Here is a 12,302-nt window from a genome sequence, read left to right as displayed (position 1 = left end):
ATGATTTCTTCCACAACATCAAAAGGAAAAAAGCAAAAGGTCAAAAATCACCTCAAAATCAGAATTTCATAGAAATAAGAAATCTGTAAACAGGACGCCTGTTCCTCATTACTGAAATCGTATATGGAATGCTTAAAAAGCTTGGGGTCTTAAATAATTTTCTGTTTGGTAAAGTTCCACATTGCAGGGTTTTTCTGTATTAATGCATGAACACTATAAAAAAGGTGCATATATATATTCATCTCCCACGATGCAGTATCTTAAAATACTGTCAAAACAAAGCAGTACAGAGCAACTTGATTTATTACATGCAGAGTCTTCTGCATTGTTGCTTAACAGTACACTGGTCCAAAAATTACTAAAATACTTAAAAAACTATACATTGTGTAAACAAAACATAAATAAGACAGCATACTTCTTTGTACATATAGTTTAGTACAGATTGTTAGGGACCAGGAATATGTACAATTTTACACCATGGACCGGATTTTTACAATGCATAAATATATGTTTTTACAGAAATCAAACAAAAATAATATCTGACAAAAATAAAGACACATACTTTTACAAACATGCTGCCTAACATTTCAAATTGTAAAATGAAACATGTCAATGTAAAATGTGCAAAAGTCTAGATTCCTTTAAACTAAAATAAAATTTTATACTTTGCTATGTATATTTACAGGTTATTTTTGACCATTTTATTAAATAAACCTTTGAATGCGTAGTAGAGGGAAATCAAACAGATCCTCTCCACATCTCGCACAAGTAAACTGAGAACAGCTGCAATCTAATACAAAGTAATTTAAAGAAATCAACTAAAGTTTCAAACAGCGTAAGAAATGTTCAACAGTTTGTAATGATTTTCAAAATACAAAGAATGCCCCAAACATTTAAAATTGGCTCATTCACTCCTAATTCAGGATGCAGCTTTGTCAGATTTACTTAGGCCAGAAGACTGAAAAGCAGGGAAGACACTGGTTGGATTTATGCTTTTGGACACTGCAATGGGTGACAGGGGTGAAGATAGAGAAGAAACCGCCTTAGATGCTGGAGTATTTATAGCATTCAAAATGGCTCCTTCTGGGCTGACCAACAGTTTCTTGATAGATGTATCTAAGTGTAATACTGAAGTGCTACTTGGTAACTGAGAGTTACCAGCATTTATGGCAGAAAACAAAGAAGTTTTAGCTAAAACATTAACTGGAGGTTTTATCACTGAAGACACAAACTGGGTAGTTGTAGAGGGTGGAGCACATGATTTAGCAGCAGTGTTTATTATCTGTGGTGTTGCATGTACAATAGGCAGAGTGTTTGCTGTCCCAAGAGAGTTCACAATTTTTGTAGAGCTTTTCAAAGGATGTTTTGATGTTTGCCAACTTAATGAATTACTTGGTGCTAGCATAATGCTTTGGGGAATATGATTAACAAATGGTACTCCTTGAGCACCTTGGCCATTGTTAATAACTAACGGAGGCCCATGTTTTGGATTAGCAGAGATTAAAAGAACATGACTGCCTGCGCCAAGGCCTTGTGGTGGAACAATAAATCGAGTGCCACTAATCATGATATGAGTTCCAGGTGCCAAAGGGGTGCAGGTGTTAATAACTATTTTCTGTTGAAAACAAGTTTCATTCAACTGAGCTACTGCCTGGCTAGTTACAGTAGTAGAAGCAGTAGTAGACTGAGGGACAGAGGCACCTGGAGCACAAGAATAAGCCTGAGCTAGTTTTGATAAATTAGTAGGCTTCTGCTGGCATGGGAGAGAAGCAAAGCTGGAAAAACTAATTTTTTTACCTGCATTTGGTGAAGCAGCTGGCAATACATTTTGAGGTTTATGAACGTTTGCATTACTTGGCACTGTAGCTGAAAGTCCTGGTGACTGAAATTGTACTAGTGTGGGGGGATGTCCTTTTGGGAGGGGGAGACACTGTGCAGCAGCTGGAACTGCTGTTAAGCAAGGAACTGTTTGTATGACTTTAGTGGAGGCTGCAATAGGTCCAGGCAAGGTAACTGTAACTGGAAACTGGAAACCAGATGATATACTTTGAGAAGATAGTCTTGGTTGTGTAGTTGAAATAAGAACAGATGAAGCAAGATGTCCTGTTTTAACAGTTGATATGGCCATAGTATTTCCAATATTTGATGCACACAGTGGATTAGTTAAAAGTGGCCTTATTCTTGAAGTGTCATTTCCACTAACCAAAACAGTGGGTCGTGTCCCAGCAGAAGTCCCACTTGCAGTCACTGAAACAGAATCTAAACATGCATTCGCTGTTGTTACTGTAAAATCATGTGTTGCTTTTGTTGCAACACCTATAGATTCATTAACAGATGTAATATTTTGACTCACAAAACTAGAACATCCTGGAACCAAACTACCACTTGTTGATGAAGGCAAAATAAAACCCTTGTTGCTTATGGCATCTGTTCCTTTGGGAGCTGCAGACTGCAATATGTTAATTGGTGGAACATGTGGTGCATTTCCTGTGGTATTTATAATGGCCTGACCTATGTTTAGTCCAATTTTAACATCTTTTACTTGAGACACAGTAGTTGATGAGCTTACTTTCATTGGTGTGCCCATTGTAGATGGAATTAGAAGCAACTGAGGTTGTTCTGGAGCATTAACATATGTTTTACCAATAGAGGAAGGCAGTGTCTTCTTTAATGATTCTGTAATTAGACTGGTGTTTGATGGGCTACTGGGAATTGGGGTATTAATGAAAACTAATTTCTGGGCACTAAACCCAGTGGATGTTGGAGTTGGTATTATATTTACTCCTGTAGCTCCACAAGGAGAAAGAATAGGTGGATTTGTGACCAACATAAATTTTTTAACAGGATTTTTTAAATGGGGCATATCACCATTTGTTGCTGAAGCAATCTCAGGTTGCATAACAGGATGTTTTTTGGTTGTGATATCAACTTGTTGCTGAATAGAAGGAATATGGGTAATATCTGCATTACTCTGTTCAGTACTTCCTGAAGAAATGTTAATTACATTAACAGTACTATTTGGAGTTGCTGACACCAAAGTGCTAGTTGATGAAATGGAGGACAAGAAAGTAGGAGAGGACACCTGTTGAGTTTTCGCTATCACCCGATCCAAACTGCCACTAGTGGGAAGCTGCCCTACTGGAAATTTGAGATTTTTCCCTATTAACTGGTTTAAGCCTGCAGGAATGGCAACAGAAGATGATGTTGAGGAGGCACCAAACAGTGGGAGACTAGATGTCACTGTTGCTGCAGATGGAAAAGTAGAAGTTGACAATGTTGGGGATTTTGGAACCAAAAATGCCTGAAGCGGAGGTGCATAAGTGAAAACTGAATTTGGAGATAAAGCATTAGGTGAAATCTGGCCTGGGTTTGTCTGTACTTTAACAATTCCAGTGTTCCCCCCTCGTGTTGTGACAAGAATGGATTGTGATTCTCTTATACACACAGTTTTCAGCTCCTGTTTAGATTCACAGGAGCTACTAGTCTGCTGAGGTGCTAGACTGTGGATGGAACATGAAGTATTTGTAAATTCACTTAGTGTTGTTGACGCCAAATGCTGATCTAATGTGGAAACAGTAGATGAAGGCAAAGGTACAGAAAATATGGCAGATGAAACTGCAGTTGCCATTTGGCCAGTCTCACTTTGGCTCATCTTAACAGCTGATGTTAGTAAGTTACTTGTTGATGTTACAGAGGACAAAGGCTGTGGTTTGCTCACTGGACTAGTCACTTGTGACAAATGTGTAATACTCTTGTTAAAAACTGTACAAGACATTTGAGTGGTAGCATTTACTGTTGGGTTTGCAAGAACAGATGATAAAGAATCATTAATATCTGTTGTCTGTGAGAAAGATGGACAGTGCAGCTTTGTTACACCTTTTCCTTCTTTGTGTTGTCCGAGAAAATTTTTGGGTAACATAAGAACTTGTTGCATGACTTTTTCTCCTGTTTTAGGGTCAATCACTGGTTGCATCTGAATCTTCACTGAGCTGTTATGGACATCTATTGGTACACAGTGGCCACTTGGCATTTTGTATACCATTTGTAAAGGACTCTTTGAATTGGTTTGGTAGGGCATTGCTGGCCGTAGTGGGGATGACTCCACAGGTGACATAACTGCCTTTTCAGAAGTAATTATGTCCATACCCACAGGTGGTGTCATCTGATTCGTTAAGGTCACTTTGTTCCCAATGTTTTTAGCAAGCAAAGCTTGGATGGGGTTGGTCCCTTTCAGAAAGTTTGATATTGATGTTGCAGAATCAGTCAGGGCAAATGATTCTGGAGGTGGTAGCTCGCTTTGTTTCAGTTCATTCAAACAACTGTTAGTCTGCACTTCAATTTCTGTACTCTGAACTATAGCGTCATTTGTGCTTAATTTAACTTTCTTCCTTGGTGAAAGTTCTTTTGTGCTATCATCTAAGTAACTATTTTGCTTAGACTGACGTTTAATAGATTTGGGCAGTATCTTCTGTATTTCTTTAGAAGTCAAGTCTTTCTTTAGTAGCCTGCTCCTTCCTGCAGAAAAATCCATTTCTAACAGTTTCATTTCATCTGCAAAAAGAATTAAAACAAGTAGCTGTAAATATAATCACAAGTTATATGTTTGCAACTGGACACAGCTATATGATCATTTTAAACTGCTAAACTAAAAGTAATGCAGTAGGTCATAAGCTTGTTGTCATGTCAAGAATAGTTTCCGATGTAACGACAGTACTAATCATCTCATTAAAAAATAACTTAGGCTCCAAACAATTTACATTTCAAATCCTACTGAGAATTTGATTTTAAAAAGATCATTAAAACCCCAAAATTCTGAGGATTTATAAATGCATCAAATTACAAAATTTGCATTTTAAGTGACAGTATAGTTTCCGGGATTTGATGTTACAATGCTTTAATTTAAAGCAAATTCATGAATTAAAAAAGAAATCCAGAAGTTTTTATACAAAATCAATAGATAGATATGGCTCCACTGCCTTTCACACCAACTATGAAAAGACTACAGGAAAAATGCTGGTGTTGGGTAAGGAGTAGAAAGGGGTAACAGGAATTTGTGGTGTCAAACTATCATGTCCTGCAGCAGATGCTGTAAGTTCTAAGCTCCAATTTATGACAGGTGCCATTTCAGTACCTTCTACAGGCCAAAATCCAGAGGGCATAAAGGTAGCATAAAGATAAAGCCATCTTTGTCCACCCTTTCTCTGAGCTATTCTTCCCAGGAAATGCAGCACATAATCTAAACAAATATAATTCAGTATAGTAAAAATAACATGTATACGCAACTACAACACCAAATGCAAGAAATCTGGTAGGCCTTGTAACACGTCCACATGGTCACTAAATCCCAGCTAAGTGCTTACCAAACTCTGAGTGATCTTTTTGCAGGATCTCCAGATGCTCTGCAGATTCTGAAGATTTACTGGTTACTGCACTAAAAGGTTCTTTTCCATTATCAACTTCACTTTCTTCATTACTCCATAGTTCTCTGGTAAATTTATCATGGTCTGGCTGTTTTATGAAATCATCATAGTCCTTCTTCAATCGAGACCTTGAACAGAATGTCACACATGACGACTAACTTCTGCAACCTATTTTAAATAATTTTATCAAGGAAATACTTAACTTCTTATACTTGCACTTGTACTTACTGCCCAAAACCTTAGATAACATATAGTTAAGATTCCTTAGCACAAGATTCATGGGATGAAATGAAACTAAATTTGTACCAGAAACTCTACTCTGGGCATTGACTTGGCATGATAATTCTCAAAACAATCTGGGTATGCATGGAGATTTTAGGGCATTTTGAGAAAACTCTGTTCAATTTTATCTATGGAATCCTTAGCAATCCTCTGTAACACTTAAACATCTATATCTTTAAACTAAAATACTGTTTTACCTTATACATAGCCTCAAAAGATTACTGTCACCAGGATTTTAGCATCAATTACTTTATTACCTGAAAATATGTAACTTCTGTTTTGTTGATCTCTCTCAAATTGTTCCAAAGAGTACCTAAATTTACCTGTTTCTCTGAAAAGCCTTCATTAGCTTTGGTTCCCATGGTAATAATTCATTTAGCAATCGTATCAGTGTGCCGTGCAATTCCTTTACTGCTTGTTTCCGATGGTACCACCTTCCCTGAAAACATAAAATCACCATTTACTGATTATTGTATTATGTCTGCACATAATAAATATATTAGTCTGACACCAATGTCAGTGTACTTCCATGAAACATATAAAAAAGAAAATACAAAACTAAATACATATTATATTTGACTTCATCAGTACTGTCCTTCTCAGCTTTAGTAAGTCAAACTCTAATCTTTACAGTATTTTTATTGAAAACCCAGAAACAAAATCCTCATAAAGGTCTCTTAAGAGTATGTCTACACAGCAACATTTTTCTAAATAAACTAGAGTTATTTCAAAATTACTTAGTCCACATCTACACAGCAGGCAGTTATTTCGAAATAATGTCAAAGTATGAAGGACTTCTTATTCTGACTCCTGTAATCCTCATCGCATGAGGGATAATGGAAGTCGGAGGGAGAGTGCTCTATTTTGAAATAAGTACTGCATAGATGCTCCATATTTTGAAATAAGCTACACAACTGATGCAGATCAATTTGCACAGCTTATTTCAAGCTAAGTCGTGCTGGTATATACACTCCTAGAAAAATGTTTACCTTTTCAGGTTGCAGAAAACTGTGACTAAGGTCCAATTCTGCAAATATTTGGACATGTGCTTAACTTTACTTCCATGAATAACTTTCAATATGTAAGGTACTCCCATTGAATTCAAGGGGACTTGTCACGTATGTAAAGCTGCATGTGTACATGATTACAAGATTAAGGTCTAAAATTGTATTACAGCAAATGTTTATGCCTTTAATTAAAAATGTTCATTTTATGAATGTTCACATTTATATGGACAATTATAAAAAGAAAAAGTATTCTATAATTTTTCAGATTATAAGATTCCTGGAAAAATTACTTTTGAGGCTATAGTTTCTTACAATTATATTTTATCCAAAAATGAATTTCTTGGGAAAGTTCTGTACCTGAGCTATATCTGATTTACCAGAGAATAGGAGGAGGAGCACTTTCTTTTTGTGACTGGAAAAAAACATAAAAACCTTAACTCAAAGATGGTTTTCTTTTCCAAACAGTTTTCTTTTCCAAAATGAATACTAGATTGTACAATCCTCCATGTAGAATGTATATCAAACAGAGTAACATGCATGTACAGTATTCTGTTTTCCTTACCAGTTATTTAAGTAGGCATTAATTGTGATTATTAAAAATTTGCTAATATAATCCTATACATTTACATGCACTTTACGAGCAGCACAAATATGCTGTATAAATATTTGCCACAAGAGCTTAATTATTCAAACTCTGACCTTATACTTTTGCCACTTCACTAAATTCAGTGTATTAGACGAAAGAACTGGACTTACTAAAAGACTGAATGGTTCTGCTGCAAAAACAAGGAGAGTGGTTGGGAACTCACCTCCAAGTTTGATCTGCACCTGTAGCTTATTGCAGAGCTCTACTCTACAAAGACTACCTTTACCCCAGAATGCGTGGAATTTTGGGTCAAGTGGCTACAAGAAGAGGTGGATTAGAGCCGGAAGTTACAGCTCTTCAAAAGTCTTCAGTATCAACTTCTACGTGGCTTATTGGAAGGATTCCTTTCCACCTATCCCCTGAAGACTTCCCCAGCGCACAGCATGATCACTTAGGTTGCTAGACTGTTTTTATTATAATGTGCAATCATATAGAGCTGAATGAATGATGAGTCATTGCTTATTCTTGATTAAAATGACAAAAACCCACGTATTTGAAAAGCTATACTTTAATGCCAAGTTATGCTTAAGATTTAATAAACGTATTTTAATTCTCCCAGGTGTAAGTGGGTCACACTTCATATATTACATATTGAAGAAAAACTGTCAGGTACTATAATAAAAAGTTATATATGTGCAATATAGCCTAATTGGAATCCTGACACTGATTACTCATATGAGTAATCAATAGAACTATTTACAACAGTAAAACAATATTAGTTTCAGCAGATGCATTTGTATATGATTTAGTATTACTGGAATACATAAAATGGGTTTATGATTTAGTACTACTGGAATACATAAAATGGGTTACATGAAAAACTAAACATTAAAATAAGTACCAAATATACTTGATCATAAGCCCATTCGTTCATAAGCCAATCCCCCAAATTAAAAGAAAATTGTAAAAATCACAATGACCTGTCCATAAGACAACTCTATATTTGCAGTCTGCAAATCTCTTGTTCCAGCCAGTTAGAGTAAGCCACTGGCACATCAGGACATTTTGTTTACCTGAAGCATCTGCAGACACAGAGCCTCTCAGCTCCCAATGGCTGCTGTTTGCCGTTCCCATCCAATGGGAGATGCGGGAAGAGGGACGTGCTGGCTGCCACTTCCCACCACTCTCATTGACCCAGAACGGCAAACAGCAACCACTGGGAGCTGAGGGGCTCAATGCCTGAAGACACTCCAGGTACATAAAAGGTCCCGGCGAGCCAATGGTTTGCTCTGCTGGGCTCGGAACTGAAGTTTGCCGGCCCTCCTCAAGTTAAAAAATGAAAATGGTATAATGCAATGACATTTATAAACCAGTCCTCCACCCCCTTTACCGTGTCTTTTTTTTTTTTACCAAAAAAATTAGGCTTATAATCAAGTCTATACAGTAAACAGAATGAGACTGATTCAGAACACTGAGGGTATGTCTACACTGCCACCCTAGTTCGAACTAGGGTAGCTAATGTAGGCATTCAAAGTTGCAAATGAAGCCCGGGATTTAAATATCCCGGGCTTCATTTGCATCTTGCCGGGCGCCGCCATTTTTAAATCCCCGTTAGTGCGGACTCCTAATTAGAGAGCCTAATTCGAACTACCTACTCCATGACGCGTGTAGCCGCGGGCACAGAGTCCGCACTAACGGGGATTTAAAAATGGCGGTGCCCGGCAAGATGCAAATGAAGCCCGGGATATTTAAATCCCGGGCTTCATTTGCAACTTCGAATGCCTACATTAGCCACCCTAGTTCGAACTAGAGTGGCAGTGTAGACATATCCTGAGATACTATATGTCTTGAACAGATTAAGACACAAAAGTAAGAAAAAGATGACAGATTAATGTGTGAAATGTAGCTTGTAGATGACCGATATTCTAGTTTGGGTAGGGAAAGCAGAATTTATATTAGTTGGATTGGACCACTGAATAAACTTTTAAATAAAGAACTGTATAATGTTCTGACCAAATTGGCACAAGCATAGGTTTTAGTGTAGAAATGGACTAGAAGTTTTTATTAGATTAAGATCACCTGAGGAGACAACATCAAATGTGTAAAGATCACATTCCTCTAATTTAAAAAGATGAGAAACTCTAAATTTAATTTCTTAAGAAAATGTGTATAATCTAGATTAAAATTTCTGGACAACTTCTAATTGTTTGTTTTCCAAGTAATTTCTGTGAGACTAGGATACAAAATATCACCTTATTTTAAATCTAATTATCTTCTTAAATCCCAACTGTCCCCTTTTCTCTGGATCCTGGAGTATAGCAGTTGGAAATAAACCCCCGGTAGTAATCTCTAAAGATGAGTGGAATATAATGTGTAGAGTACGCTTTTCTCACATATGTTCAAAGCACACAGTGAATAAGAAAAAAAAACCTGACCCAGTAAAACAAGTGGCTTTGAACTTTTATATCAATGTAGTTCAATGTGGCTTTCAGGACAGTGACAGAGAAGCCGCCATGTTAGTCTGGTCTAGTTGAAACAAAAGACAGGACTATGCAGCACTTTAAAGACTAACAAGATTGTTTATTAGGTGATGAGCTTTCGTGGACCAGACCCACTTCCTCAGATCAATTTGTGGAAGAAAATTGGCACGATCATATATACCAAAGTGATACAATAAAAAAAAAGTGAATACATATAAAATTGACGAATCAGATTTAAGAGAAGCCTCAGAACTGTCATTCATGCTTAAATTTGACACTTTACGTATGGGTCTTAACAAAGATGCTAATTATCTCACCCATTACAAAGATAGCTTCCCCAATTATCACCCCTAATGTCATTACCTCACAGACACTAACCTCCCCCCCCTCACCGCTTCTCTGTTCTTAAATCTGATTTGTCAATTTTATGTGTGTTCGCTTTTTTTTGATTGTATCACTTTGGTATAGATGGTCGGGCCAAACAAAGTGGAACAGTTATGACTGTACTGCACAATGTAAGAGGGTGTGGCTGTTCTGGGAACTCTACAGATGCAGTTTCAAAGAATGACTAATAAATCTCTTACCTTATGATTCCACACTCAACTCATTTCCTCAGTGAGGGAGGTATGTATATGGGTTTCAGCATTACCAAATCCTATGGGTTGTACTAATGCAGTGGTTTTCAAACTACGGGTCGCAACTCCACCCTTACTGTAAGGTAACCCAGTGACTAGTAGAGGTGCTACTGCAGGTTTCCTTATTGTTCTGGCACTGTGGATCAGGTCTGGCTCCCAGGCGGGGAGGCCACAGGGTTCCATGTACTGCCCCTACCCTGAGCACTGGCTTCATACTGCCAATAGCCAATTCCCAGCCAATGGGAGCTGGCGTGGGCGGCATCTATGCTTGCATGCAGAGCTGCTTGCCTGCCTCCAGACCTTCTGCTGGCTGCTTCCAGAGCACAGCATGGTTTGCGGTGCTAGGAGAAGCAGGAAGCCTGCCTTCGCACCTCCACTGCATTGCTGACCAAGAGCCACTAGCAGTAAGCCAGTGCCAAACCATGAGCATCAACCTCCTGCCCCAGCCCTCCTAAACCTGGAGCCTCCATCTCCACCACAGACCTCTCATTTCTGGACACACACCCCTGAGCCCGCACTCTAATCAAAAGAATTATGTTGGGTCACGAGCATCAACAATTTTCTTCAACTGGGTCACAAGAAAAAAAGTTTGAAAACCACTGTACTAGCAGAAGTGGAGATGCTCCACAACAACTACTGTACCGGAGGAGTATGGATCCTTTCCCCTCACATGCTTTTTGAGAAGAGGTCTAACATTTGTTTTGAAGAGATATGTGAACTCTTACAATTTGTTTCTTTGAGTTTACTGCAGAGCAAAATTATAACACTTTACAATGAACATGCTTAATTATTTCTCTACTGATCATTTTAACAGAAATATCCAGCAACTCTAGGATTGCATATAGAGCTTTAAACTGGTGGCAGAGCTGAGAGAGTACCTGTATCATCACTTTTTCCCCAATGGGACTCCTGATTAAAGTTAGTGGCAAAAATTATATTTTTGTTCTGATAGCAATAAGTTATGATATTTGGACTTTTGAACAAATGATCAACAATTTGTATAAAGAAAAGCATAAAATGTGCTCTTTAGTAGTGGCTTAGAACTAAATTTAACAAAGGAAAATAACATTTAGAATTATGTGCTGAATGATCCCATATTACTAAGGTTAGAGAGACAATCAACAAATTCTGAACTTAAAACTTACCTTTTTTTAAAAAAATAGGTTTCCGACATCCAGAGCAGCCATGGAATGCTGACTCCACTCTCCGTGATGCCCCAGCATACACTAGTCTGATAATGGCATACTCATCATGGAACCCCAAAGCAGACTGGAGCCAGGATATGTATACAGGGGGTAAGGACTAAACTTTTATTTTTTAAATAAACACACACACACAACCACAATATTATGCAGTTTTATAAGATTTTTTTTTACAATTCTTTTTTTATATCCTATGGGACATAAAATAAAGAATATAAGCAATCTTACAAAACCATGCAATATTGTTCAAAAAGGGTGGTGGTGGAAGGAGAAAACTTACCTTACCCTTATAGGCCTGCTCCATTCTGCAGCGGGGTTCGGTGGAATGTGTGACATCACCAGTCTAGCACGTTCTAGTGATGTTACACGGAGAGGGAGCTGATCAACTGCAGCTGCTTTGGACATCAGACACCTAAGAAAAAAATTGGTAACTTTTAAGTTCAAAATGCTTTAAATGCACTTTTTACCTTAGTTATGGGCCAAATGCTACAACACTTCTTACCCAGTGTCCCTGGCTTCAAAAGGTGCTTTGAGTGACTAAAAATGCAGGATTTGACCTTATGGGGGCATTTAACATGTAACACATAGGTGCTTTCATTTTTTTTAACAACAAAAGTGGCTATAGATCAATTACATGCATTTTAACTTCTGTAATATAATTTCCAATAAAATTATATATATAATATGTGG

The 12,302-nt window shown here is 37.6% G+C and overlaps 1 protein-coding gene across 2 annotated transcripts in view; it reads right to left on the bottom strand.

The window, feature by feature from the left end:
- Positions 1-285: 285 nt before the first annotated feature.
- BRD10 (bromodomain containing 10) overlaps positions 286-12,302 on the bottom strand; it is a 73,093-nt gene continuing 61,076 nt past the window's right edge. For both annotated transcript variants that reach the window (XM_075931609.2, XM_006115147.5), the window contains 3 exons: positions 6,026-6,141; positions 5,361-5,548; positions 286-4,551 (listed from right to left, as the gene is read on the bottom strand). In XM_075931609.2, the coding sequence (XP_075787724.2) occupies positions 920-4,551; positions 5,361-5,548; positions 6,026-6,141 (3,936 nt within the window). In that variant the 3' untranslated portion in view covers positions 286-919. The remainder of the gene's footprint in view (positions 4,552-5,360; positions 5,549-6,025; positions 6,142-12,302) is intronic.

This window comes from Pelodiscus sinensis, chromosome 6 (assembly GCF_052426305.1).
Source record: "Pelodiscus sinensis isolate ZL-2025 chromosome 6, ASM5242630v1, whole genome shotgun sequence".
NCBI classification, from domain to species: domain Eukaryota; kingdom Metazoa; phylum Chordata; order Testudines; family Trionychidae; genus Pelodiscus; species Pelodiscus sinensis.
The sequence above is the reverse complement of the archived record's forward strand: the minus strand, read 5'-3'. Positions and strand labels throughout refer to the sequence as shown.